General features: G+C 42.7%; 1 protein-coding gene across 1 annotated transcript in view; it reads left to right on the top strand.

Moving 5' to 3' along the window:
- ANTXR2 (ANTXR cell adhesion molecule 2) overlaps window positions 1-27,494 on the top strand; it is a 181,415-nt gene that overhangs the window by 98,088 nt on the left and 55,833 nt on the right. Inside the window, exons 14-16 of the mRNA XM_060687005.2 lie at window positions 1,191-1,283; window positions 6,087-6,254; window positions 8,077-8,157. Of these exons, the coding sequence (XP_060542988.1) occupies window positions 1,191-1,283; window positions 6,087-6,254; window positions 8,077-8,157 (342 nt within the window). The remainder of the gene's footprint in view (window positions 1-1,190; window positions 1,284-6,086; window positions 6,255-8,076; window positions 8,158-27,494) is intronic.

The raw sequence follows: 27,494 nt of genomic DNA, 5'->3' as shown, positions 1-27,494 counted from the left end.
ATTCTGCGAAGAAGGCCTTAGCAAACCCGCTTTCAGTGATTGATGAGAAAACTACAGAGATACGTCTGTGTAGTCACCAGTCCTTCATCCCAACACAAGGAGTCTTTTATCATTTTTTTTTTAATTCAATATTCAGAAGGTTCACGAGAGCATTTCAAATCAGCTTTTTATAACCCGCTGCACTCTCGATACGTTGGACTTCAAATCCCAAAGTTCCTAGCAAGAACGGCCATATGGACTGTGAATTTTGGAAGTTTTAAGTCCCTCAAATTTAGAAGGGTAGCAGATTGTGGAAACTTTGTTGGTCCGTAACTCGTTTAGCTTCTGACACCGATTCTGGTGTATTTGTGGTAGATTTTAATGCCTTCGTTTGACGGAAAAGGTTTTTAAACCATGAAAATTTGTTAATGGCTATATTTAAGCTGTGCTAAATATGTTGACAATTTTTATTCAGTTAGTTTGGGGAAAACGGTTTCATTTAAAAACCTCTTATAAGAAAAATAAAATAAAATAAAAAATAAAGCAACAGTTTTTATCCTGTTTTTAGCATGCTGTACAACTAATATTTTATGCCATTCGAAATATATGGGTGCTATGTGGGAAGCTCCTCAACAACCATTAATTTGACATTTATATTTTATGTCCGAGGTATAGCCTATTGTCCTTTAATACAGCTAGTCCTTGACTTACAACATTTAGTGACCATTCAAAGTTACAATGGCATTGAAAAATGTGACTTATGACCACTTTTTCACACTTATGACCATTACAGCATCCCCATGGTCATGTGATTTACATTCGGATGCTTGACAACTGCTTCATATTTATGACGGTGATCCTCTTTTACAACCACCTGACATGCAAAGCCAATGGGGCAGCCAGATTCACTTAACAATTGTGTTATCAATTTAACAACTGCAGCGATTCCCTTAACAGCTGTGGCAAGAAAAGTCCTAAAATGCCACATTTCTCATTTCACAACATGAATTCTGGGCTCAATTATAGCCGAAAGGCGAGGATTATCTGTATTTTCCTTGGCTTCTTATTGTTTTGTCTCGCACCATCGTTAGGAAAAAGTAGCCTGTGAATAAACTGGTTTTAGATATTTATGAGGAATGTTGTTATTTTTTTTCTTCAAAAACCTAAATTAATTCCACCTCCAAAATAAAACGTTCTTCGATTTTCCTCAGGAAGAAGAAGATCCTTTGCCTTCCAAAAAATGGCCGACAGTGGATGCTTCCTACTACGGTGGACGAGGAGTTGGTGGGATTAAAAGAATGGAGGTCAGTAGCGCACGATTGAACACTGCCGTATGAGATATGACATCTTTTTTTTTAAGTCAAGTTTTTTTTTATTTATATATAAATATTTTGAAGACGGTGTATTGTCCAGGCACTTCATTTTACAAAAGAAAAAAATAACAGATATACTGATAGTGATAACGATATACACGTAATAACTACAGCAATATTTATAATTATATTAGCTTATCTATGATAATATTAATTATACTAGCATGCTTATAATTATAGACAACATTCATATTTTACTTACAGATAACAATGATCTTTCTAAATCTAATTTCTACCTCTCAGCTCTAACCATTGATAAAACCTATTCCACTTTAAATAGTACTCTGTATCTCCTTTATCTTTTATTTTCAATGTCAATCTATCCATCTCTGCACAGTCCAGTATTTTCCAGATTATGTTTTCATCTGGCGGGGTGTTCTCATTTTCCCAATACTGTGCACATAGGATTCTCGCTGCTGTCAATACATGTAACATTAAGTATATAGTCCAATGGTGGAATTCAATTTTTTTTACTACCGGTTCTGTGGGCGTGGCTTGGTGGGCGTGGTGTGGATTGGTGGGCGTGGCAGGGGAAGGATACTGCAAAATCTCCATTCCCACCCCACTCCAGGGGAAGGATACTGCAAAATCTCCATTCCCTCACCACTCCTGGGGGAAGGATACTGCAAAATCCCAATTCCCTCTCCACTCGGGGAAGGATACTGCAAAATCCCCATTACCTCCCCACTCCTGGGGGATAGGATACTGCAAAATCCTCATTCCCTCCCCATTCCTGGGGGAAGGATACCGCAAAATCCCCATTCCCTCCCCACTCCTGGGGGAAGGATGTTGCAAAATCTCCATTCCCACCCCACTCTGGAGCCAGCCAGAGGTAATATTTCCCAGTTCTTCGAACTGCTCAAAATTTCCGCTACCGGTTCTCCAGAACCTGTCAGAACCTGCTTGATTTCACCCCTGATATAATCCCTTTATCATAACTTTCTGGTATTATACCTATTATTCCCATGTCATATGAGTTGAGGGGAGGGAGACAGCTTCACACTTTGATGCTGTATTGCCGGATGCGAAGCTCAGCCAGAGCAACTGGGCTTCTGCTTTGGTGGGGCAGCAGCTGAATCTTCTGAATTGTGGTTCAATTGGTAATGATTGCAAAAAAGTTGTGCGGCTTCCATGGAATCTGATGGGTTTGGAAGGATGTAAAATGTCAAGAGATGAAGCAACCTCATTGGGGTTGTTGTATTATTGATTAATGATACAGTTTTATGATTGTGAAGTCCACGGCCTTGAGTACTTTTGCTAGAAAGCAGCTGTGACTTTGGGTTCTCCTCCAGGAATTGAGGTGGAGTAGCGATTATAGCAATGCCTGCAAAGTACGATGACCTCATTCGATCCACTGGGTGGTCCATTGTTGTTAATTTTTTCGCTGCTGTGAGAATCGGTCCTTACCTGCTCTCTACGGCAATTCTATGCTTGCTGTGCTCTGATTATTCTAATAGTATGAATAAGTAATGATTACTAACATTCTTTTTTTATTGTTCAAAGACAGGGGTAGGGAAACTATAGCCCTTTTATGACTTGTGGACTTCCGGGAGTTCTCCTGAAGAATTCTGGGAGTTCAGCATTGCTTCTCGTTTTATAAGTTTCATTTCAGAATCGAAAAGTGCCCATTTGAGGGTCAGAAACAGGGGTGAAATGCTCCCGGTTCGGACCGGATCGCCCAATCTGGTAGCGATGGTGGCGAGTGGTTCGGAGAACCAGTATCAAAAATCCCTGTTCCCCCCCCACCCCCATGCCCAGCTGAGCCACGCAACCATCAGAGGCTTTTTTAAAACTTTTAAAAGCATTCTTTCTACAACCTCTTCGGCCGAAAAAATGCTTTTAAAAGTAAAAAAAAAAAAGCTTCTGATGATCGCATGGCTCAGCTGGGATCGTCAGAGGCTTTTAAAAGTATTTTTTTCTACAACCTCCTCGACCGAAGAAGTTGTAGAAAACAATGCTTTTAAAAGCCTCTGACGATCCCAGCCGAGTTGCCTGATCGTCAGAGGCTTTTAAAAGCATTGTTTTCTACAACTTCTTCAGCCGGGGAGGTTGTAGAAGAAATGCTTTTAAAAGAAAAAAAAGTCTCTGACGATCAGGCAACTCAGCTGGAATCGTCAGATCCTTTTAAAAGCATTTTTTTTTCAGCTGAAGAGGTTGTAGAAAAAATGCTTTTAAAAGTAAAAAAAAATAAAATGTTGGCCATGCCCACCCAGTCACATTACCCACCACCACCAAGCCACGCCCGCAGAACCGGTAGTAACAAATTTTACATTTCACCACTGGTCAGAAGACATAGTTTGAAGAAAAGTGGATGAAGAGATCAATGTTCTTCTTTTCCATAACCGAATAACTCTCTCTTTTTTATGACCCTGTAGTCCCTTAATTCAGGGTAGGGTTGGGTGACTGGATGGAGCTGAGCATTTACTAGCTGGATGCCCTTCCTGACACCTACGTGGAGTTCAGAGCAGATATTTTTTCTAAATGCCTCAGGAGAGAAAAGCTACCTAGGATTGAACTCTCAACCTTCCGAGTGGGAGGCGAGTGTCTTCATCACTAGGCCATCATGCCACTCATCCATAATCTAATACCACTGAATGAGTGTTATTGGTTGATGTATAAAAGAGCACAGAAAAAGACTCTGGTTCTCCACACAGTCCATTAGCAATATGCTTGCAGGTGTAAATTTTATCTTTAACTTTTGAAAAGTCAATGAAAGACAGATCTAAGAGAGAACTAAGTTACAACAATTGGAATTATGCATTTTCAAATATGTTTGAAAATGTTGCTGTGAGTTGCTTGTGGACTATCATTAAATTATTGTTTTTGTGCCTCATTTACTGACTGAGGCATGTGATTGATCATTTGTAGAAACCGGATATAGTGACTGGATGAACTTTTGGTTGTTCCAGCTTTTCTTCGCATTAAATTGTATCTATAAAAGATTAGAAGTCACTCTTCCTATGACTCTACTGAAATCAGTTCTTAGCAAGGTTGGGTAAGATCTTGATAAGCTTTGATGTCAATTTGGCACATTGGCTTTTTAAAAATGGGAATTGGGCTACAAGGATGTCCTTGTAGGTCCCCCCCCCAAATACCGTATTTTTCAGAGTATAAGACGCACCGGAGTATAAGACGCACCTACCTTTTTTGGTGAGGAAAGAAGAAAAAGAAATCTCCCTCTGCCTCTGCGCAATTTTGCCTCGTTGCATCAAACAGCCTGCTTTACTTTCATTTTCATTTTCAGCATAGCTTGATTAGCACAAGGGAAAAAATTAAAATCTGCTCCATCAATTTACCTCTTTGCAGCAAGCAGCAGAGCCCTGTGCAAAACAGCTGAGAGCAAATCAGCTGAGAGTCGGGAGGCCGATCCAATCAACTTGTGCTAATTAGGCTGTGCTGAAGCTGAAAGGAGCTGTTTTTTCATGCTGTTTGCTTGTAAGGAGGTAACTGCTGGGAGGCAGAGGCCAAAGGGTGGGGGCCAGTGGGTGGGCGGGGCTACATTCGGTATATAAGACGCACCTAAATTTTCACTCCCTTTTAGGGGGGAAAAAGGTGTGTTTTATACTCCGAAAAATACGGTATATAGAACAATTTTGACTATCTTTTCATAGCTTAGGAAAGAACCGATTCCATGATTTCATTAGGGCCCTGAGTAACAGAGATTTGTTTCAAGCAACTGAATGCCAAAGAAACAATAAGGCTTTTCAAGTCAATTTTTAGTTATTTTTGGAGGAAAAAATATATATAGCACCGTATGAGTATTCTCACTGTGTGCCAGCCAAGTGATTTTATAAGGGTGATATTTGTACTGGAAACGCAGCTGGAATAGTTTTGAAATGATTCAGTACGCCTAAGTTCATGTAGCAGGCAGAGATAAGCAAGCCATTATCTCTTAGCTTCGGCTTCAACGATGTAGGATAGTATAGCGATAGTAAAATTGGCTTAAGTGAGGCTCATGAAAGGATGGTTGAAGCCCCAAATAACCCTGACGCACTCAGAATTCTCCAAAGCATCAATATTGCTTCTTTGTTGAATCGCTTCTTCCTTTTTTGGAGCTGCAGGGATTGCCACAGACCATCGCCTCCTCCGTGCCTCGCGTCCTTGGCCTCGTGGGCGAGGCTACATTTGGGTGTATAAGATGCACCCCAATTTTCACCCTCTTTTAGGGGGGAAAAAGTGCGTCTTATACTCTGAAAAATACAATATTCTCCTTTATTGGTATATTGACTCTGAATGGCAAAAGGGTCCAGTTTCTTGTGTTCAAGTCCATGATGTATCTACGAGACCGCCTTCTGCCACCAATAGCCTCCCACCGGCCAGTTCGCTCGCACAGAGTGGGCCTCCTCCGGGTGCCGTCCGCCAGACAATGTCGGCTGGCGACCCCCAGGGGCAGAGCCTTCTCTGTGGCGGCGCCCACCCTCTGGAACAACCTCCCCCCAGAGATACGTACAATAACAGACCTCCGGATTTTCCGTTGGGCCCTGAAAACCTATTTATTTCAACTAGCTGGGCTGGCTTGAGTTAAATTTTAAATTGATTTTAAATCGGATTGTTTTAATTTACGGCCAAAATATTTAATTATTTTAAACTGTTTTTTAAATTTTGTATGTTCTGTTTTTTACTTTGGCTGTTCACCGCCCTGTGTCCTAATTGGAGAAGGGCGGTATAGAAATGGAAACAAATAAAATAAAAATAAATAAATAAACGTCTGATGTGAATATTTGTTTTGTTTAGGTTCGTTGGGGTGACAAAGGGTCAACTGAGGAAGGAGCCCGGCTAGAGAAAGCGAAAAACGCAGTGGTGAAACTGCCCGAGGAAGGAGATGAGCCGATTCTTAATAGACCACCAAAACCAAAGCCTACCTCATTGCCCTCCCAGGAAAAATGGTACACACCTATTAAGGTACTTGATGACTCCTTTATCATTGAATATCAAGTTTGCTTTGTATTTGTTTCATTCATTCATTCATTCATTCATTCATTCATTCATTCATTCATTCATTCGATGTCAGTGGCCACCCATCTCAGTCAATGATTCCGGGTGGGTCACGGTTCAGAAATATACCACAATTAAAAATTTTTTAAAAAAACAAACATTTTAAAACAATAAAAACGGCGAAACGAGTAAAACCACATTAAAAACATCTAATTTCAGATAACACAAGAGCAAGATATTTGGCCCGTTAGCCATACAAGGGAGTCCTTGATTTATACAACAGTTTACTTAGCGACGGTTCAAAGTTTATAATGGCACTGAAAAAGGCGACTTACGACCGTTTTTCACACTTACGACCATCACAGCACCCCCTATGGTTATATGATCAAAAATGCAACTGATTCACATTTAGGACAGTTGCAGAGTTCCTGGGTCATGCGATCACTTTTTTGGCTTGACTTTCTGACAAGTAAAAGTTGATGGGGAAGTGAGATTCACTTAACAACCATGTTACTGTGTTTACTACTTTGCAGCCATTCACATAGCAATGGTGGCCAGAAAGGTTGTAAAATGGGGCAAAACTCACTTAACAACTGTCTCACTTAACAATAGAAAATTTGGGGCTCAATTGTGGTCGTAAGTGAAGGGCTACCTGTAGAGCCAGGAAATGAGACCCTTGGCCTATTCAGTGCCACAGGCTCAGGAACAGAGCCAGAGTTTTAAGTTTTGGGGAGGGGGGGGTTTATATGAAAGGCTGACAGGGTTGAGGCCATGATGGTTCAAATCCCATAAAGGAGATTTGTTGTAACTTCAAACAATTGTTAAATGACCAGTCCTAAATCGAGGACTACTTGTACTTCAATCTAATGTTATGTTATACAAAATTATACAAAGAAGTAATTAAAAATAACCCTGTTTGTATTTTATTGGATTTTTAAACGATTTCTTACCATTTATATCCAAGGAAACTTTGCATCATCCAACGATTGCCCGTTTTCATTCGCAATTTTTTTTTTACTTAAACAGAGATATTATACAGTCTTTAATCCAGATCAAAGGATATTAGGTGGAAATCCTGAATGCAGGTAGTCCTCGACTTACAACAGTTCGCTTAATGACCATTCGAAGTTACAACTATTTTTCACACTTATGATCTCATGGTCATGTGATTTACATTTCGTATGCTCCATAACTGATTCACATTTATGACAGTTCTTTTAGAAGGTTCTTTTGCAACCTTCTAACAAGCGAAGAAAATGAGCAAAACAGATTCACTTAACAAGCGTGTTACTCACTTAACAACGGCAATGATCCGCTTAACAAACGCGGCAAGAAAAGTCGTAAAATGGGGCAAAACTCACTTAACAAATTTCTCACTCAAGCAACATAAATTTTGGGTTCAACTGTGGTCGTAAGTCGAGGGCTACCTGCATATAGATATTTGAAAGTATGCCCCGTAGAGTCAAGTATTTTGAATAAACGAGTTTAGGATTACTTGAAGAGCTTTGTTTGATCTTCGTCTGTGTGTTTTAAGAGCCCAGAATTAGGAATTTCCAACTCATTTAACACACCGTTAGGAAGTACTTACTCATGCATCATTGGCTCAATGTGTTCCCATTAAAGAGAATTTATACCTAATAGCATCCCATTTAAGGAGCGGCTGTTGTCCTGCAGTGTCATTTGGTTGGAGGAGGATGCCTGAGATATATTCAGGGATGGTTAATGGGTTGGAGGAACGGTTCTCACCTCTGCCAAATCATCACAAGTCTTCCTGGGCTTCTCTTTACAGGGTCGACTTGATGCCCTTTGGGCTTTGCTAAGGCGGCAGTATGACAGGGTGTCTTTGATGCGACCGCAGCAAGGAGATGAGGTTGGTGAACAGATGTATCTCTGTGCTTTGAAGGATGTGCACAACAAGCTTCTTTAGCTTCCTGGGACTGCTTGAGATGCTTTAATGCAGAGGTCTTCAAACTTGGCAGCTTTAAGACTTGTGGACTTCAACTCCCAGAATTCCCCAGCCAGCAAAGCTTGGAGTTTGAAGACCTCTGCTTTAGTGCAAGGGAAGAAATTTCTGATGGTATAGGAGTTGTATGTAGGTATAGATCTTCTTCCCCATGTAGTATGGCTGTATTATTATTATTATTATTATTATTATTATTATTATTATTATTATTATTATTATTATTATTATTATTGTTGTTGTTGTTGTTGTTGTTGTTGTTGTTGTTATTGTTATTGTTATTGTTATTGTTGTTGTTGTTGTTGTTGTTGTTGTTGTTATTGTTATTATTATTATTATTATTATTACTATTATTATTATTTCCTTTTCATCTTTTCTACTACCTTCGCCTATTGGGACCTGTTGGTTATATTACCTTGTTGCTTATATGTATACTTCTTTGTATGTAGATGATGTTTGTATGTTTGTATGTGCACTGATTATGTTACCTTGTTGTTTGTATGTACACTAAGAGCTTATGCACCGGAGACAAATTCTTTGTGTGTCCAATCACACTTGGAGAGTAAAGCTGTTCTGTTTTGTTTTGTTTTGTTCTGTTCTGTTCTGTTCTGTTCTGTTCTGTTCTGTTCCGTTCCGTTCCGCTCCGCCCCGCCCCGCCCCAGCCCCAGCCCCAGCCCCAGCCCCAGCCCCAGCCCCAGCCCCAGCCTAGCCTAGCCTAGCCTAGCCTAGCCTAGCCTAGCCTACCCTAGCCTACCCTACCCTACCCTACCCTACCCTACCCTACCCTACCCTACCCTACCCTACCCTACCCTACCCTACCCTACCCTACCCTACCCTACCCTATTCTATTCTATTCTATTCTATTCTATTCTATTCTATTCTATTCTATTCTATTCTATTCTATTCTCTAGAACTGGTACTATACCATGAATATCTTGTATGATGTGAAAGCTATTTTCTTTTTTTGGATGGAACATTCCCCCATTTGAGCATCTAACTAGAGCTCCGTATTAGATAGGATAGCTTTCTCCCCACTATTTTACATAGCACACATTATTCAGTTGAGTACTTCCAGATGTTTTATTACTTGCTTGCTTATCTATTGGCCTTTTCGATCACTCCAATGGCAAACAGCTCTTAGCAGGAATTACGAAAATGGCATTAACCAGGTGTGTTTGGAAAGCAAGAGATTGGGAATAGGAGATGTAAGATGTTATCTGGTGAAGAGAAGGAATGGATATCGTCACCTGTGGTGTAAATTATGAACTAACCTTGGTTTTGTTCCCACAACATCCAAAACACTTATTCTAGTTTCCTCTTCTGCCCCATGCTTCAAGCATCAGTGGTAGTTTTATCATATAGCGCAGGGGTCTCCAAACCTGGCAACTTTTAAGACTTGCGGACTTCAACTCCCAGAATTCCTCATGGCTGACTGAGGAATTCTGGGAGTTGAAGTATGCAAGGCTTAAAGTTGCCACGGTTGGACACCCCTGAGCGAGTGCTTTGAAATCTAGGAAATATCCCCTGGGTTCTAGCTCATGTTTGCCATTTCATAATGCTCTCCTTGTGTGTATGAATCAGGAATTATTATCTGATGAAGGGAACTGATGGTGTTCCTTAGTTGGGTAATGAAATGTCTTGAAGAAAACAGCCAAGCTCAAGAGAGCACTAGGATCCCACAGTTCAACCCTGAGTTACAAATATTCTCTTCTATTGGAACCAGGGTGGATAAAAATCAATGATTTTTTTTTAAAAAATCAAAAAAATTGGATTTTTTTTATTTAAATCGGATTTTTTTTATTTAAATCAGATTTTTTTGATTTTTATTGAATTTATTTTAATAAAAAACTTTTGGGGTAAAAATCTATCGTAAGATAGTTTTCTATTTAAGATACATAAATAATTTAGTTTATTCAGCATGAAATGGAGCTTAGTTATGTAGCACAAGGCTATATATTCTGCAACACTGGGACTATCGGTGAGTCAACAGCGGGTCAAAGGAGTAGCAGAGATGGCAGTTGCTCTTTAAAAATTATGATTTAAATTGAGTTGATTTAAATCAAGTCTTTTTACTAGTGATTTAAATCATGATTTAAATCATGATTTAAATCGACTCGATTTAAATCAAATCCACCCTGATTGGAACAATGTATGACAACTTTTTTCAACCTAGTGCCTTCTAGTTACTTTGAGTTTGCAACCTTTAGAATTTCTGGTCAGGAGGAATATTATGAGTTGTCATTCAAACACATCTGAAGGATGCCTAGTTCTGGACAAGCTAGTATAGATTTTAAATTGGAGATTTGTTCTTGGACTTTTCATGTTGTCTTCTTTGAGGATCATAAGACAGACTTCCTGGATTGTGTATCACGAACAGTCAGCGATGAAATTTGTCAATAATGTTGGTGTTAGTAGGTAAGATGTGTAGAAATTTTCACAAAGTATGTTAAAAAGCCGAATGAAAGGAGCCAGAAAGTTAGCCCAGCTTTCAAAAACTCTTTAAGGGAGAATTCATCAAGATTTCAGTGTTCAGTAACACTGCTTTTGAAATTGAACAAGTTAAAGGCAAGACTGGGATATCATTCAAATCCTTTGAACATCTTTCATTCATGCCACTGGTGCTTTCAGGGACAGGTGGTGGAACTGCACATTAACCGGGCAATTTTCTCCAGGTGTCATCAGCGAAGAAGCTCTGTTGAAACCCATTACTTTCAAGTAATCCTTGAAATGAATCCGTTAAATGATTCAGAGAAACCCACTTCTGGGGGAGAAGCGTTTTCGTCAATTGATTTCTTCTTAAATAACTGGAGATTATGTATCATAACATGTATGATTTTGTAGTTCCTTTCCGAATGTCCTCATCCTTACTGACAAAGAATCGCAACTGAACTATATGTGACTTATTACATGTACTTCGACAGTTCTGGAGCAGGGGTGGGTTCTAAATTTTTTTACTACCGGTTCTGTGGGCGTGGCTTATTTTGTGGGCGTGGCTTGACGGTCATGTGACAATTCTTTAGGATTTAGCAGAGGTACTGGTCTACCAGGTTTTAACAGCTTGCAGAGCTGTACCGGTCTACTCATTCGTTTTTGGAGGCACCGGTCTACCCATTTGTTTTTGGAGGCACTGGTCTACTCATTTGTTTTTTGAGGCACCGGTCTACCACCACACTGCCTTTTAACACTGATCAGCTGTAGGGCGGCCCTTTGAAGCCCCGCGGCAAGAGTTTAAACAGTTTTTTTCCTTCTAACCGATCAGCTGGGACTCGGAAGGCAGCAATAGATTGGGGGTGGGGCCAAATAAAAGGAAAGAATAACACGTTAGTAAAAGTTTAGAATTGTTTAGAATTGTTTCTAATTCTAATTTAAATATTGTCAATTGACTGATTGTTCCTGGATTCCATGTCACAAGAATGAACACATTTTTGGGCATATGCTGCAGGGATGGTATTTAGCAGGTTCTGACTAGTTCTGGAGAACCAGTAAATACCACCTCTGACTAGCCCCGCCCCCATCTATTCTCTGCCTCCTGAGTCCCAGCTGATTGGGAGGAAATGGGGATTTTGCAGTATCCTTCCCCTGCCATGCCCATCAAGCCATGCCACGCCCACCAAACTATGCTCACAGAACCAGTAGTAAAATTTTTTGAATCCCACCACTGATATGCTGCAAGATACTAACCCGGTAAGAGGACAAGGCAGGATAGAAGCAGAGGTGGGTTTCACATAATTTAACAACCGGTTCGCCTAGTGCAGAACCGAAAATGTCAGTGCGTGCTCGCTTAGCTCACATGTGCGCCTTCCGCACTTGCACGCATCTTCAAACACACAGCGATTTCATGCACGTGGCTTCCAGCACACCTTCTCGGTGAGTAGAGCGGGCAGGGAGTGGCAATCAGCTGGGCTGCGTGGGCGGGGCGAGCGAGACAAAGAGTGAGATATATAGGATGGGATAGTGGGTGGGCGGGCCCAGCCAGTGGTCGGAACTACCAGTTTGCCCAAACCGGTCTGAACCAGCAGCAGCCCACCTCTGAATAGAAGCCTAACAAAGTTAAATAAAATTCATTTCTTAAGACCTTTGTGGGAAAAATGAGGGCTTTGGTCACCTGTAAAATAAATAACAGCCAATGTTTAATATGGTTAGAAAACTCAAATAATAAATAATAATTGGAATAATCAAACAAAAAGAAGAAGGTGAGAAGGCATAGAAATACATTACCTCACAGGGCAAAAAACCTCCATCCTTAAGCCTGGTGCCAGCTAATCTAAGATAAAAAGAATAACAAAGTTGGAAGGGACCTTGGAGGTCTTCTAGTCCAACCCCATTGTTCAGGCAGGGAACCTTGTACCATTTCAGACAAAAAGTTGTCCAATCTCTTCTTAAAAACTTCCAGTGTTGGAGCATTCACAACTTCTGGAGGCAAGCAGTTCCACTGATTCATTGTTCTAACTGTCAGGAAATTTCTCCTTAGTTCTAAGTTGCTTCTCTCCTTGATTAGTTTCCATCCGTTGCTTGTTATCCTGCCCTCGGGTGCTTTGGAGAATAGCTTGAATCAGGGGCGGGTTTCAAAACCTGTTTGCTCATGGGCACGTGCACGCTCATGCGTGACGCTTCTGCACATGTGTAGAAGCATCCGGGTTGTTGGGCGGAGCCTCCCACCATCGCTGCTACTGGTTCGCCAGATCCGGGAGGAACCGGTAGCAACCCGCCACTCGCTCGACTCCCTCTTCTTTGTGGCAACCTCTCAATTATTGGAAGACTGCTATCATGTCTCCCCTAGTCCTTCTTTTCATTAAACTAGACATACCCAATTCCAGCAACCGTTCTTCATACGTTTTAGCCTCCAGTCCCCTAATCATCAGCCCCACCAAGCCCCTTCCTCATTTCACTTGTAAACATTTGGTGGAGGTATAGCGAAAAGAAAGCCTTTTCAGGTAGTTGCAGGAAATTGTCCGTTGGCTAGCTAGGAAGTCAAATATTATCATCGAGCGGGGATTTGCCATGTTGTAAAAACATAGTTTCTATCTGGGGGAAAAAACCCACGTTTTATACCCTGAAGGAAAATTTATTTGTGCATTCATAAGTGTCCTCACGTCTACAGAGCCTCGTGTGATTATAAATCAGGAAACGGAGCCTTCTTCTCTTCCCGTGAGGCTGAAATGCAACCGAACCAAAACGAGTTCGTGCCATCCATTTTTGCTCTTGTCCCATTAGAATTCCGGGTCTCCATTAACCCATTGAAGTTGAAGCAGAAAGAATCGGAGGAGAAAATTCCTTTCTCCCCTCCTCCTTCATTTCCTTCCCCCACCCCCCATTCTTTTCTTACAAATGCCAGCTATTAATGGGGGAGGCCGGCTTGGTTTCAGAGCTGCCTTCCATTGATCAGGAAAAAGGCTTTGAATTGCACGATGATGGAACCCCTCAGAGTCATAAATTTTTCAGCCGGCACTTGGTGAGGGTGAGAGCGACTTGTACAGGTGTGAGTTAGCAGGTTGTCCCCGACATCTGTTCCAGGCAGAGGCTTAGATCCCCATCCGCCTGCAGGGAGACCTCTGGGTTGTCAGCAGATGTAGTTAAGGAGGAAGAACTGGGTTGTTTGGTCTCACATTTGCTGCCTGAGGCGGGGCTGAATCACGAAAGGTAGACTGGAGATGGACACAGCTGCGCTCCCAAACTTGCCCGAGGCACAAATAGAACAAACCTAATGTAGTTTGACTCCGTCATGGCGGGGAGAGAAGCAGAGAAAGCCACTACAGAGAAATGCAGTGCGGTAACATCTGCCACCAAATTTCCAGGGAGTAACGGAGGATGGAGAGTGGGGACCCAAGTCTCCCTCCTCCTCCTCCTCCTCCTCCCCTTCCTCCTCCTCCTCCTCCTCCTCCTCGCGCTTATCTCACATTAAGCCACAAAGTCTTTTGAAGGCCTTTCCCTCAAACATCTGAAGGTCATCCACAGGAGCTCTGCCTTTTCACAGCCTGCTTTGTTTGAGTCGGGTGGTTGATTTGATCGGGAGTTAAGTTTGTTTTTGGAACCACCCGGAAGATAATTTATAAGTGATACTCCAGCGCGGAGACCCTGGCTGTTTGTTTCAAGTCAAGGAGAGAAGAAGAGAGGAGGAGAAGAAGAAAGGGTGGGATGCTTTTGAAGTTGTTTTGTTGGGGAAAAAATATAAAATAAAACAAGAGTCAATTCTCCTAGAAAGCTCCTTGAATTTAATTGAGGTTTTTCTGTTCACCTTCCGACCACTGCAGTCGTTTGGTTGTTTTTTGTTTTTTTTTTAAAGCATTGTCTCAACGACATCTTGTCATGCTGTTATAAAAGATGGCGTCGGCTGTTCTTTTCTGCCTCTTCCTCGTGGTGTCTTTCGAGTGGGTTGGGGGCAACCGTAGACAGAAACTTGGCATGAAGTTCAGTGTGAGCATGAGCTTTCTTTTGCTGCTAATCTGAGCTGGCTCGTGCACGTTGATTTATGAGATCAGGATTGACACACAGACACCTAAATTACTCACTTTTATTTGTGATGGAGGGTAACGACAACTCTTTTTGTTAGTTCTTCTTTGTGGGATTTGCTGGGGCTGAAAACTTAACTGCCACATTTTTAATCTATGTACTTATACATGTAAGCATTGCATTTCGGGAGGCTGAAATAGGAAAGGTTGATATCACCCGCTGAATACATTCACTGAGTCTAACAGTGTACAAGGCTACGCTCTTCAATAATTGATTCCTATTCTACAATCGGTTTTCTACCCTACCCAATTTTCTAGCATCTAACAAAAGTTCATTAGTTCTTATTACAAAGCTACCAACCTCCAAGTTGATATAAAATAAATACCACCCTCGATCTTACTTTTTCTTATTTATTTTTTTAAATTAATGAATTAAACTGCTATGTAGCATCCTTGTAAAATTGAGGGGTTGGTTGACACAAAGAAGAGGGAGTCAAGCTATTCTCCAAAGCACCTGAAGGCAGGACAAGAAGCAACAGGTGGAAACTAATCAAGGAGAGAAGCAACCTAGAACTAAGGAGGAATTTCCTGACAGTGAGAACAATTAATCAGTAGAATGATTTGCCTCCAGAAGTTGTGAATGCTCCAACACTGGAAGTTTTTAAGAGGAGATTGGACAATCGTTTGTCTGGAATGGTATAGGGTTTCCGGCTTGAGCAGAGGGTTGGACCAGAAGACTTCCAAGGTCCCTTCCAACTCTTTTATTCTGAATGGCCCAGTCACTTTTACAGTATGCTTTCGGGATATGTTTCCCTCCATTCATTCCTGTCACTTAACGAAGTAATTTTCTCCCTGAATGAACTTGCGTTCATTCAAAACGCTCCACCATTTTCTCCAAAACCTGTCCCTGCTTCTTTCAATATTCCTATCATCACCAGTTCAAGGAGTGGACATTCCACTATAAGCCATCTTTGGATTCATTTTTTTATACGCTCCACAATAATGTTGTAGTTGTTGTTGTTAGTTGCAAAGTTGTGTCCGACCCCATGGACAACGTTCCTCCAGGCCTTCCTGTCCTCTACCATCCTCTGGAGTCCATTTAAGCTCACGCCGACTGCTTCAGTGACTCCATCCAGCCACCTCGTTCTCTGCCCTCAATCTTTCCCAGCATTAGGCTCTTCTCCAGTGAGTCCTTCCTTCTCATTAGGTGGCCAAAGGATTTGAGTTTCCTCTTCAGGATCTGTCTTTCTAAAGAGCAGTCAGGGTTGATCTCCTCTAGGACTGACCGGTTTGATCGCCTTGCAGTCCAAGGGACTCTCAGGAGTCTTCTCCAGCACCAGAGTTCAAAAGCCTCAATTCTTTGGCACTTAGCCTTCCTTATGGTCCAACTTTCACAGCCATACATTGCAACTGGGAAAACCATAGCCTTGACTATACCCATATATTATACTGTATATTATATTATATACACAATAATTTAGATGACTTTAATTCATACTTTCTGATGCATATTTTAATATGTCCTCTGCAATCCTTCAGTTCCATGCATATATTTATCACCCCGCAAATCTCTCCCCTTCGTTTCAGATCGATTAATTCTTTCCCTAAATCTTTGTTTCATAACCGCATAGCGCTTCTGTTTTTCATTCTTTTATCTGTTCACTTCAATATTCATTTGCTAATAAAAGAAACAAGTTCTTCATGTTGTTTAACACAAAGTCCTTTTACATTCCAGTCATTCCAGTCTTCCTTACAACATGGTTATGCAGCTAGGGCAGGGGTGAAATGCTCCCGGTTCAGACCGGATCGGTGCATCTTATAGTCCGGAGCATCTTATACTCCGAAAAATATGGTACACTTAGAACTATTTGCTTAGTGACCATTCAAAGTTATAACAGCAGTGGAAAAAGTGACTTATGACTGTTTTTCACACTTACAGCACCCCCACAGTCACATGAGCTTGGCAACTAACTCATATTTATGACGGTTGCGGTGTCGCAGGCATCACGCGATCCCCTTTTGCGTCCTTCCGACAAGCCAAGTCAATGGAGAAACCAGATTCGTTTCACAGTCGTGTTATTAACTTAACAACGGCAGCCACTCACTTAGTGAACGTGGCAAGAAAGGTGGTAAAACTCATTTAGCAACTTTTTCACTTAGCGGCAGAAATTTTGGGCTCAGTCGAGGAATACTCGAGGATGAGCCGTGGTGGCGCAGTGGTTAGAGTGCAGTACTGCAGGCTACTTCTGCTGACTGCTGGCTGCCTGCAATTTGGCAGTTCGAATCTCACGAGGCTCAAGGTTGACTCAGCCTTCCGTCCTTCCGAGGTGGGTAAAATGAGGACCCAGATTGTTGGGGGCAAGAGGCTGACTCTGGAAACCGCTTAGAGAGGGCTGTAAAAGCACTGTAAAGCGGTATATAAATCTAAGTGCTATTGCTACCTGTATTCTTGCCAGCCTCACTCCAGAGTGATATCTATTCCAATATTTGATGTGGCTGTCTCTCTCTCTCTCTTTTTCTCACTTTTACGTTTCAGCAGAGTGTCCCACTCCAAGGCAGATGGGAACAAAACACTCGTATTTAATTGCAATGTTGCTCTTGGGACAAGAAATGACTTCGATGTATAACTGTGCTCCGTCGTAAAATGCAAACTCCCTGATTCCACCATGGCGATTATGACCTGGAGTATTGCAAAGCGACGTGGTTTATGCTAATGCCGAGTATCTCATTAGTCCAGTTTACAGAAGGTCTTGCTAGCCTTCCAGAAACAGCATGTAGGAACCTGACAGTTTAATTCAACTGCTCCCCTCCAGAGGAGACGTGACAGCTTTAACTGTCTTGGGCACCCAGATTTATGAACTAGACTTACGCTCTTAACCAGATTAGTTCCTTTTCCATTAACTCCAGAAAATAGGGCAGCTGTCCAAAGGGCCGGTTGTAAATTTGATATTATCTGCCGTGTTAATCTCTAAAGCTTTTCAGATGAAGAAGGGAGCAGATAACAGGATTAAAGTTTCACATCCCGGGGTTTTCACAGTCTGAGATGGGGATGCTGAGAAGGGGGCCGGAGCATTTTTCGGGTGGAGAAAGGAGGGCAGGCATGCGGAAAATGGAGAGCGAACTCTGTCATTAATCTTAATTGATTGCCAAGACGTTTTAATCTGGGTTATTAATTAGGAAAGTCCTTAATGCACTGTCTGTATAGAAGCATCAGATGCTCTTTTATGAATTATGATGTGTTTGTGTAGATACAGGATTTATTGACAATGTATTAAAAGCCCTGTCTGAATGAGGATTTTTGTTGATTAAAGACCGAGGTACATAACACTTGGACATGGGAATAATTAATGTTGGGGGGGGGGGTTGTGGAAAGGGGATAGATACTGACATCCGCATGTTAATGCATAGAATTCCAGGTGAGTTTCACAAATGTTCTGAAAATAAGTATGTTTCCATCTGTGTTTTAGAAATAACTCTTCTAGAGATATGCCAGCTCTGTTCTGATCTATCTTTCAGTTGTAAGAAATCTACGATCCTGAATACAGTCTGTCCTCAACTAACGACCAGAGTTGAGCCCAAAATATAGGTTGCTCAGTGAGACATTTGTTAAGTGAGTTGAGTGAGTCATTTTATGACTTTTCTTGGCCACATTGGTTAAGTGAATCATTGCAGTTGCTAAGTTAGTAACTGTTGTGGCTCGCCGGCAGCCAGTAGATCTGGCAGCAGATTCGGACAATGAGGAGGTTGGGGAGGAACATGGGCTAGTCTTGGAGTCAGGGGAAGGCTCTGACGAGGGCTCTGCATCGGAGGCAGAGATGGGGCCAGGGCCATCTGACAGTTGTCAGCTGCCTTTGGAGTTGGACATCAGTGAGGCAGAAGAATAGCTGAAGCCTGTTCCCAGTTTGCACATGCGCAGAGCTGCCAGGAGAAAGGAACAGCTAAGGGTCGACTCAGGAGTAAAGGCACAGGTGGACGGTGAATGGCCCCTCCCAGAGGGAATAAAAAGGAGCGAAGGGGAGGGGAGTTTTCAGGAGACAATTAGTTCATTTGGGTGAAGAATCTGTTCCTGCATTCTTGTCAAGTATTATCTGTTACAGTGTGGAGTCTGAAAGATATCGGCCTGGTCACTCTCCAAGCCTAACAAAAGTCGGTAATTGTGAACTATCCTGAAAGACTGTGGGAGAGGAAAGACTTTGCTGGAGAGCAATTCACTGTAAATTAAATAAAAGGGGTTTATTGGGACTCGGCTTCATGCTGCTGGGGAAGCCTAGGTCAGAACAGTAACACGGTTGTTAAGTGAGTCTGGTTTACCCATCGATTTTGCTTGTCAGGTGGGGTCACAAAAGAGGATCACATGATCCCAGGACACCGTCATAAATATGAGTCAGTTGCCAAGCGGCTGAATTTCAATCACGTGACCGGGGCGGGGGGGGGATGCTGCAACAGTTGTAAGTGTGAAAAATGACCGTAAGTCCCTTTTTTCAGTGCCGTTGTAACTTCGAACGGTCACTAAGTGGACTGCTGTAAGTCGAGGACTACTTGCAGTGTGCGACCTCTAATTAATTATGTTGGCATATTGGGATCTAGAAAAGAATATTGGGAAATATGAGGTAGGTACACATATAGACCAGTGGTGAAATCTAAAATTTGTTACTACCGGTTCTGTGGGCGTGGTTTGGTGTGTGTGTGTGTGGGGGGGGGTGGGTTAATGTGAGTGGGTAGCCGTGGCCAATTTTTTTTTTTTACTTTTAAAACCATTTTTTCTATAACCTCGAAGAGGTTGTAAAAAAATGCTTTTAAAAGGCTCTGACGATCCCAGCTGAATTGCCTGATCGGCAGAGACTTTTTTTCTTTTAAATGCCTCTGACGACCCAAGCTGAGTTGCCTGATTAAAAAAGCCTCTGCCGATCAGACAACTCAGCTGGGATCGTCAGAGGCTTTTCAGAGGTTGTAGAAAAAATGCTTTTAAAAGGCTCTGACGATCCCAGCTGAGCTGCACGATCATCAGAGGCTTTTTTTTTTACTTTTAAAAGCATTTTTTCGGCTGAAGAGATTGTAGAAAAAATGCTTTTAAAAGTTAAAAAAAAAAAAAGCCTTTGATGATTGTGCAGCTCAGCTGGGTGGGGGTGGGGTGGGGGGCAGGGATTTTTGCTACCGGTTCTCCGAACTACCCGCCGCCATCGCTACCGGATCGGGTGATCCGGTCCAAACCGGGAGCATTTCACCCCTGATATAGACCAATATTTATAGCTCTATATGGCCATACATATGGTCCTCTGTACTAAATGTAGCGCTCATAAAATGTGTCATATCACCAGTAGTTATAACTATAAATAGAAATCTGCCATTTTAAGAGAAAAAGTTGGTGCACCTTTCTCCATTATTGTTTCCGTTCCTCACGTAAGCAAGCACGCTGTTTATGGATGTATGGAGGTGAGCACCTGCATCTCCTAACTGCGGCCACTATGCAAAATATAATGATTTACATAAATATCCATATTTATTTCAATCTGTCTGTAGCTCCTAGTAACACAGCTTGGCTCGACTATCGGCATAGAGAATGCCGCAGATTGCATAACATCTTGAATTTGAGAGCAGGCACATCAGTTTTGGTATTTCAAAATATGCTGTTGTGTAGTGCCGGTGTACAGATTTGTATCCAGAACCAGGCCTGTGTAAGAACAGCGTAGTAGCATCATTTTCTTTAAGTGTAAAGTAAATATATTCTCTGTCAAATGACTTTAGGGGGAACTACATGGATAAATGCATTATTTTATTGATAACAACCTTGTAAAGAACTTGTTTGACTGTTATTAAAAGCAGTCCTCTTTATTTATTGGGAAATTACTATTTGGATATCATAATTGAGTGGAATGATAGATGGATTCAGGAAAATCTGAGGTAAATTCAGGGAGTTGTTTCTAAGCTATTGATTGACCTCAAACACTTTGGATTTAATATATCGTAATCAAACGTATCTCTTTGAGGAAGATGTTCCGTTTTTCATCCAAGAAGCTTCTTCGGTGCTGACTTCGTTTCTTGGATTAATACAGATTAATACAGTTGGAAGGGACCTTGTAGGTCATCTAGTCCAACCCCCCGCCCAAGCAGGAGCCCCTACACCATTTCTGACAGATGGCAGTCCAGTCTCTTCTTGAAAGCCTCCAGAGATGAAGCTCCCACAACTTCTGAAGGCAACTTCTGTTCCATTGGTTGATGGCTCTCACTGTCAGAAAATGTCTCCTTATTTCCAGGTTGAATCTCTTCTTGATCAGTTTTCATCCATTATTCCTTGCCGGCCTTCGGGTGCCTTGGAAAATAGCTTGACCCCCTCCTCTCTGTGGCAGCCCCTCAAATATTGGAAGACTGCTTATCATGTCTCCCCTGGTCCTTCTCTTCACTAGACTAGTTATGCCCAGTTCCTCCATTAAAAACGAAACACCTTCCTCAAGGAAAAAAAACATAGTCCAGGTACCTTTTGAAAAAGCACCTATGAGACATTTTGGCTCAAGAAATGCCAAGAGAAATTCATCGGCACGTGAGCCAAAAGGAGGTAGTTGGTTTCAAGTAGGTACTTAATCCAATTTTACTTCTTCCCATTCTTTTATGGTGCTCCTATAACTCTTTGTGATTTTATTAATTTCACAATTAATTTTTTGCATGCTCACGGCCCATATTAATGAAGTACGGTTTCATTAAGTTACTAAAAGTTGGGAGGGGAGGGAGAAATAGTAAGGAATTGAGTTATTAACATTTTGAAATTGCTCTGTGTGTGCTCGTTAAGATTTTTCTCTAATCGCAAAATCCATCTTCTTCATTGTTACCTCTGCCCTCCGTTTATTTTTATTTTTTTGTACCGAGAAGAGATGAGTACCTGCTTCTGAAAATTTGCTTTTTCGTTTTCGTAAATACATATATATATATACATATATACACATATACACATATATATACATATACACACACACACACACACACACATATATATATACATATATATACATATACACATATACACACACACACACACACACACACACACACACACACACACATATATATATATTCTGAGGTTTTTGCGGGTGTTTGTATGTAGGTCTTTGGTTAATTGGGTTTTCTCCTGCGTAAAATTGGAAGTGTTTTGGTGACGTTTCAACGGTCTCATTCGTCATCTTCAGGCTGGTGTTTTCGGCTTCGTGCTTCTAGGAACAAAGAAGCCGAAAACACCAGCCTGAAGATGACGAATGAGACTTGGTCAAAACGTCACCAAGACACTTCCAATTTTATGCGGGAGAATATATATATATATATGTATGTATGTAATCAGGATGATGTGTTTCTGGAAAATTGGATACTGTAAAACTGTGAAGCTTTTAATAATTTGGGTTGTATGAAGATACGTAGCCACAGATAGACAAGAGATGTGGGCCCTACAGGTCAAGGGTTGGTACATTAGAACAGGGGATCCTCAACCCCCAGACCGTGTCCCATTACCAGGCCTTGAGGCTTTTGGAACTGGGCCACGGAAGTGGTGGGCGAGGGCGTGCGCGTGCATCCCCACTCATGCAAGCCACGGCGAGTGTTTGCATGTATGCTCCCTTTGTGTGAGCGGTGGTCGCATGTTGCCCGCCGCTTGTGCAAATGGAACTGCACCCCTGTGCTTGCCAGCCACGTGCACAGAAGCATCCCCTTCTCCCCCCACCCCCGGTCCCCAAAGCCGGGTGGAATGGAACGGAATGGAACATCAGAGTTGGAAGGGACCTTGGAGGTCTTCTAGTCCAGGGGTCACCAACCTTTCGGACCTCAGGGACCACTAAATTCATAATTTTAAATCCTGCGGATCCCTAATAGGAACTGCCTAATGACCGGCTGGGTGGGCGTGGCTAGGTGGTCATGTGACTGGGTGGGCCTGGCCAACTCGATGTCTCTCACATCGAGGGGCGCCTCGCCGGTCTCTATTGCCCCTCCCCTCCCAGCTTCTCCTCACCTGTCCTCCTGGGCTCCTTAGGGCCCCAACAGGAAGCAGTTGTTGGAGCTAAGCAGCCACCACGAGAAAGTTGGTAAAACAGCTCAGTTCAATTTGGATTTGGCCGAGAAGGAGGCTCAGCAGAAGCACCTCACTGAGGACTACGAGCATAGGCTTTCCAAGTAGAGGGAAGACCTGCAGGAGTGCAAGGCCAGGTACCGGCGCCTGGAGGCTCAGCGGGCTGAGATGGTCAGCCAGTTCCAGGCCATGATGCAGTCCCACTGGAACGAGGCCCTCTGGCTCTTCGCCACCAGCGGCACTTCCCTCCACCCTTTGCCCAAAGCCCCACACCAGGAGGCTGAAGCAGACCCCAAGTCGGAATTTCTGCCCCCCTCCGACCCACACAAAAAGACCCCAAAGGGGGAGACTCTCTGCAGCAACACAAATGTTCATTGCACAAATCTGTCCCAGGGGCCGTAGTTTGAGGACCCCTGATTTAGCGCAATATAAAAAATGCAAATAATTTTTCTGCGGACCACCAAAATTTTCTCGCGGATCACCAGTGGTCCATGGACCACCAGTTGGTGACCGCTGTTCTAGTCTAAGCCTTTGCTCAACAGGAGACCCTATACCCATGATGGCGAATCTATGGCACGCGTGACAGAGGTGGCACGCAGCACTCTCTCTGTGAGCACGCGAGCCATCGCCCCAGATCACCCCTGCCGCGCATGCATGGGGCAGGGCACATGCTGGGGGCTGCATGCACATTGCATTTTGAGGGTTTGGGCGCACGTGCTCACGCTTTGGGCACATGGTCCAGAAAAGTTTAGCCATAACTGCCCTATACCATTTCAGACCAGTGGCTGTCCAATCTCTTCTTAAAAACTTCCAGTGTTGGACCACTCACAACTTCTGGAAGGGAAGTGATTAATTGTTCTAACTAGCAGGAAATTTCCCTTCATTTCTAGATGGCTTCTCTCCTTGATTAGTTTCCATCCATTGCCTCTTGTCCTGCCTTCGGGTGCTTTGGAGAATAGCTCGACTCCCCCTTCTTTGGGGCAGCCCAGTGGTGAAATCCAATTTTTTTTTTACTACCGGTTCTGTGGGCGTGGCTTGGTGGGCGTGGTGTGGCTTGGTGGGCGTGGCAGGGGAAGGATATTGCAAAATCTCCATTCCCACCCCACTCGGGGGCCAGCCAGAGGTAGTATTTGCCGGTTCTCTGAACTGCTCAAAATTTCCGCTACCGGTTCTCTGAACTACTCAAAATTTCCGCTACCGGTTCTCCGAACTGCTCAAAATTTCCGCTACCGGTTCTCTGAACTACTCAAAATTTCCGCTACCGGTTCTCCGAACTGCTCAAAATTTCCGCTACCGATTCTCCAGAACCTGTCAGAAACTGCTGGATTTCACCCCTGGGGCAGCCCCTTGAGAAATATTGGACCACTGCTACTTATAAGGCTGGGAAACTGTGCCTTAGAAGCTGCTTTATACGAAGATAGGCTTTTTGCCCATTTGGCAGCCTGTTGCTCCCTCTGATTGATGGAAACCCTTCAGGATTTCTTGTAAAGGTCTTTCATGTCATCTGCTATCTGACCTTTTGAATCGGAGGTGATGGCAATTAAACCCGGATCCTGTTGTCGTGGGAGCACATGTGCTCCACCATCGAGCGATGGTGGGAAGAAAGTTGGAACGTTGCCCTTGGATCAGTTTGCAAAGGCCTCTTTGAGCCCAGATTCACTCACCAGTTCTGGTTCTTGATCAACTTGTGCGCTCCATCAAGCTCTTCCTGTGTGGCCCACCTGATCTGTGAAATAAAGCCCCCTCCCCCTCCGCTGAGCGCATCTTATATTCTTTGTTCTTTTAACGCACGTAAGTAGCTTCCTGATAGAAGCCTTTTCCCATTATGGGCTGCTAAGCGTGTGTCAGATTGCTTTATAAAATACTACCAGCCTTTCGCCGGGGTGAAAGCAGCCTTGGAATAAATGTCAGGTATTGGGTGCTGCCTTGTGCCTTGTGAAGTTAGAGAAGGTCGACTCCGGTTGAATCATCTCTCTTTTATTAAGACAGGACTTGGAAACTGGCATTTATGTGCGCTATGTAGCCTCACACACACACCATCAGTGCGCAAAGCATTCAAATTAAAATTCATTACGATATAGGAAGGGGTGGGCTTCAAAAATTTTAGCAAGGGGTTCTCTGCCTGGTTGCTGGGTGGGCGTGGCCATGATGGGCGTGGCTTAGTTGGCCTCCTGCACCACGGGGCGGGGGGCGTTTTTGCCCTCCCCGGGCTCCGGAGGCTTTCCTTGAGCCTCCATGAGGGCGAAAATGGCCTCCCCAGGCTCTGGAGGCCAAAAACGGGCCCATTTCCGGCCTTCCCAAACTTCTGGTAGGCCCGTTTTTCGCCCTCCTCAAGCCTCCACACGCACCTTGCACTTACCTGCATCACAAAGTTGCCACATGCGGACTCCTGGGAGGGGTGGGGTGGGATGAGCAGGGCCAGCCAGGAATGGGATTTGGGGGTTCTCCGAACTGCACAGAATCTTAGCTAGAGGTTCTCCTGAATCCTTGCGAACCCTCAGCAGCCCACCCCTGGATATAGGTAATCCTTTTTTAAAAAAATTATTTATATATTTTACTTTAACATATATAAGTATTTAATAGACAGTGTATTGTCTGGGTCATTTTGCATGTACATAATAATAGTAATAATAATATTCTTTATTATTTATAGTAGTATTCTTTCAACTTCTGATTTCTATTTTTATTATCTAACCATTGGTAAAACAAATCGCAAGTTAAAATATTCTGTGTCTTCTTTATCCTTTATCTTTAATGTTAACCTATCCATTTCCATGCAATCTAATATCTTTTTGATTATATTTTCATCCGAATAAGTTTCCTCGTTTTTCCAATGTTGTGTAAATACAATTCTCGCTGCCGTCAAAACATATAGTATTAAATATACTTTCCCTTTCTTATATTTTTCTGGCAAAACACCTAACAAAAATATTTCTGGCTGTATACATGTTGCTTTATCATTTTCTCTAACCATGTATGTATTTTCGTCCAATTTTTTTTTGCCTTTGGGCAAGTCCACCGCATATGGTAGTACGAACCCGGTATTTAGTTAACATTTCCAACAATATAGGTAAATCCTAGACTTATGAATGTAATTGTGGCCAACGATTCTGTGGCTAAGCGACACATTTGTTAAGTGAGCTTTGCCCCGTTTTATGACCTTTCTCGCCAAGTGAATCCCTGCAGTTGTTAAGTTAGTAAAAGAGTTGTTAAGTGAATCTTCCTTCCCCACTGACTTTGCTTGTTAGAAGATCACAAAAGGGGATTATGAGACCCCTGGACTCTGCAACCGTCATAAATAATGAAACAGTTGCCAAGCCCCTGAAATTTGATGAGGTGACTCATGGGGATGCTGCAACGGTCGTAAGTGTGAAAAACAGTCACAAGTCACTTTTTTCAATGACGTTGTAATTTTGAGCAATCCCTAAATAAACTATTGTAAGTCAAAGACTACTACCGTATTTTTCGGAGTATAAGACGTACCTTTTTCCCTGATAAATGGGGTGAAAATTTAAGTGCGTCTTATACACCGAATGTAGCCCCGCCCATCCACTGGCCCCCACCCTTTGGCCTCTGCCTCCCAGCAGTTTACCTCCTTGCAGCAAACAGCAAGAAGAAACAGCTCCTTTCAGCTTCAGCACAGCCTAATTAGCACAAGTTGATTGGATCGGCCTCCCGACTCTCAGCTGTTTTGCTCTCAGCTGTTTTGCGGGGGCCTCTGCTGCTTGCTGCAAAGAGGTAAATTGCTGGGAGCAGATTTTTTTTTCTTGTGCTAATCAAGCTATGCTGAAAATGAAAATGAAAGTAAAGCAGGCTGTTTGCTGTTTGCTGTAATGAGGCAAAATTGCTCAGAGGCAGAGACAGATTTCTTTTTCTTGTTTTCCTCACCCAAAAAAATAGGTGCGTCTTATAGTCCAGAGTGTCTTATATTCCAAAAAATACGGTATATTAAGCACGGGGGGCGGGGGGAATCCAGATTTTGCAAGTGATCTCATCTCTATCTTGCACCCAGTTGCCTGTGGTTGCAAAGTGCCAGATAAGGAGACCGACATGATTGACTGGCAAATTTAGGGCCGGTGCCAAAACAAACAATAATGATGTTACACACCAATTCCACGATTCGGAGCCAAAGCTGATCGCCAATGTTAAAAAAAATTCCAGCAGCACAAGATAATTCACATGTAATTCATGATAGCAAAGCAGAACAAAAACTCTGAGAAATGACTGAAGCCATGTCAATCCTCCCAGCCAGTGAAATAGTAAACTTTTCTGCTGTTATAATAGTTTCACGGGAAAAACAAACAAGCAAACAAAAACAACCCACACCACGTTCTGGGAATCAGAGAGGCAGATCCTGGTTGGAGAGAAGGTCTAAAGGTCAGGTGCTGCAGGAATTTCAAAAGTTGGTTGGCAGGAGCTCAAGTGGAATGGGAGGTAGCTGATGTATTGCAGTTGGCAACAAAACACAGGTGCTAAGGCAGTTGTTAAATAATGCCTAAAAACCCACTCACCCCCTACAGAACTGGTTATTGTCTGTTCCTTCCTAAAAGCAACAGATTCACTTAATGACTATGGCAAGAAAGGTCGTAAAATGGGGCAAAATTCACTTAACCGATGTTTCACTTAGCAACAGAAATGTTGGGCTCAATTGTTGTCGGAAGTTGGGAACCACCTGCATTATGTAAAAGTAAAAAGTTGAGGTTGTGTGTTGTCACCTCATTCTACTGTTCCAAAAGAAGTCGGAAATCAATGCT

This window comes from Pantherophis guttatus, chromosome 8 (assembly GCF_059756535.1).
Source record: "Pantherophis guttatus breed Tessera chromosome 8, ASM5975653v1, whole genome shotgun sequence".
Lineage (NCBI taxonomy): Eukaryota > Metazoa > Chordata > Lepidosauria > Squamata > Colubridae > Pantherophis > Pantherophis guttatus.
This window is presented reverse-complemented; position numbering and strand designations above follow the sequence as displayed.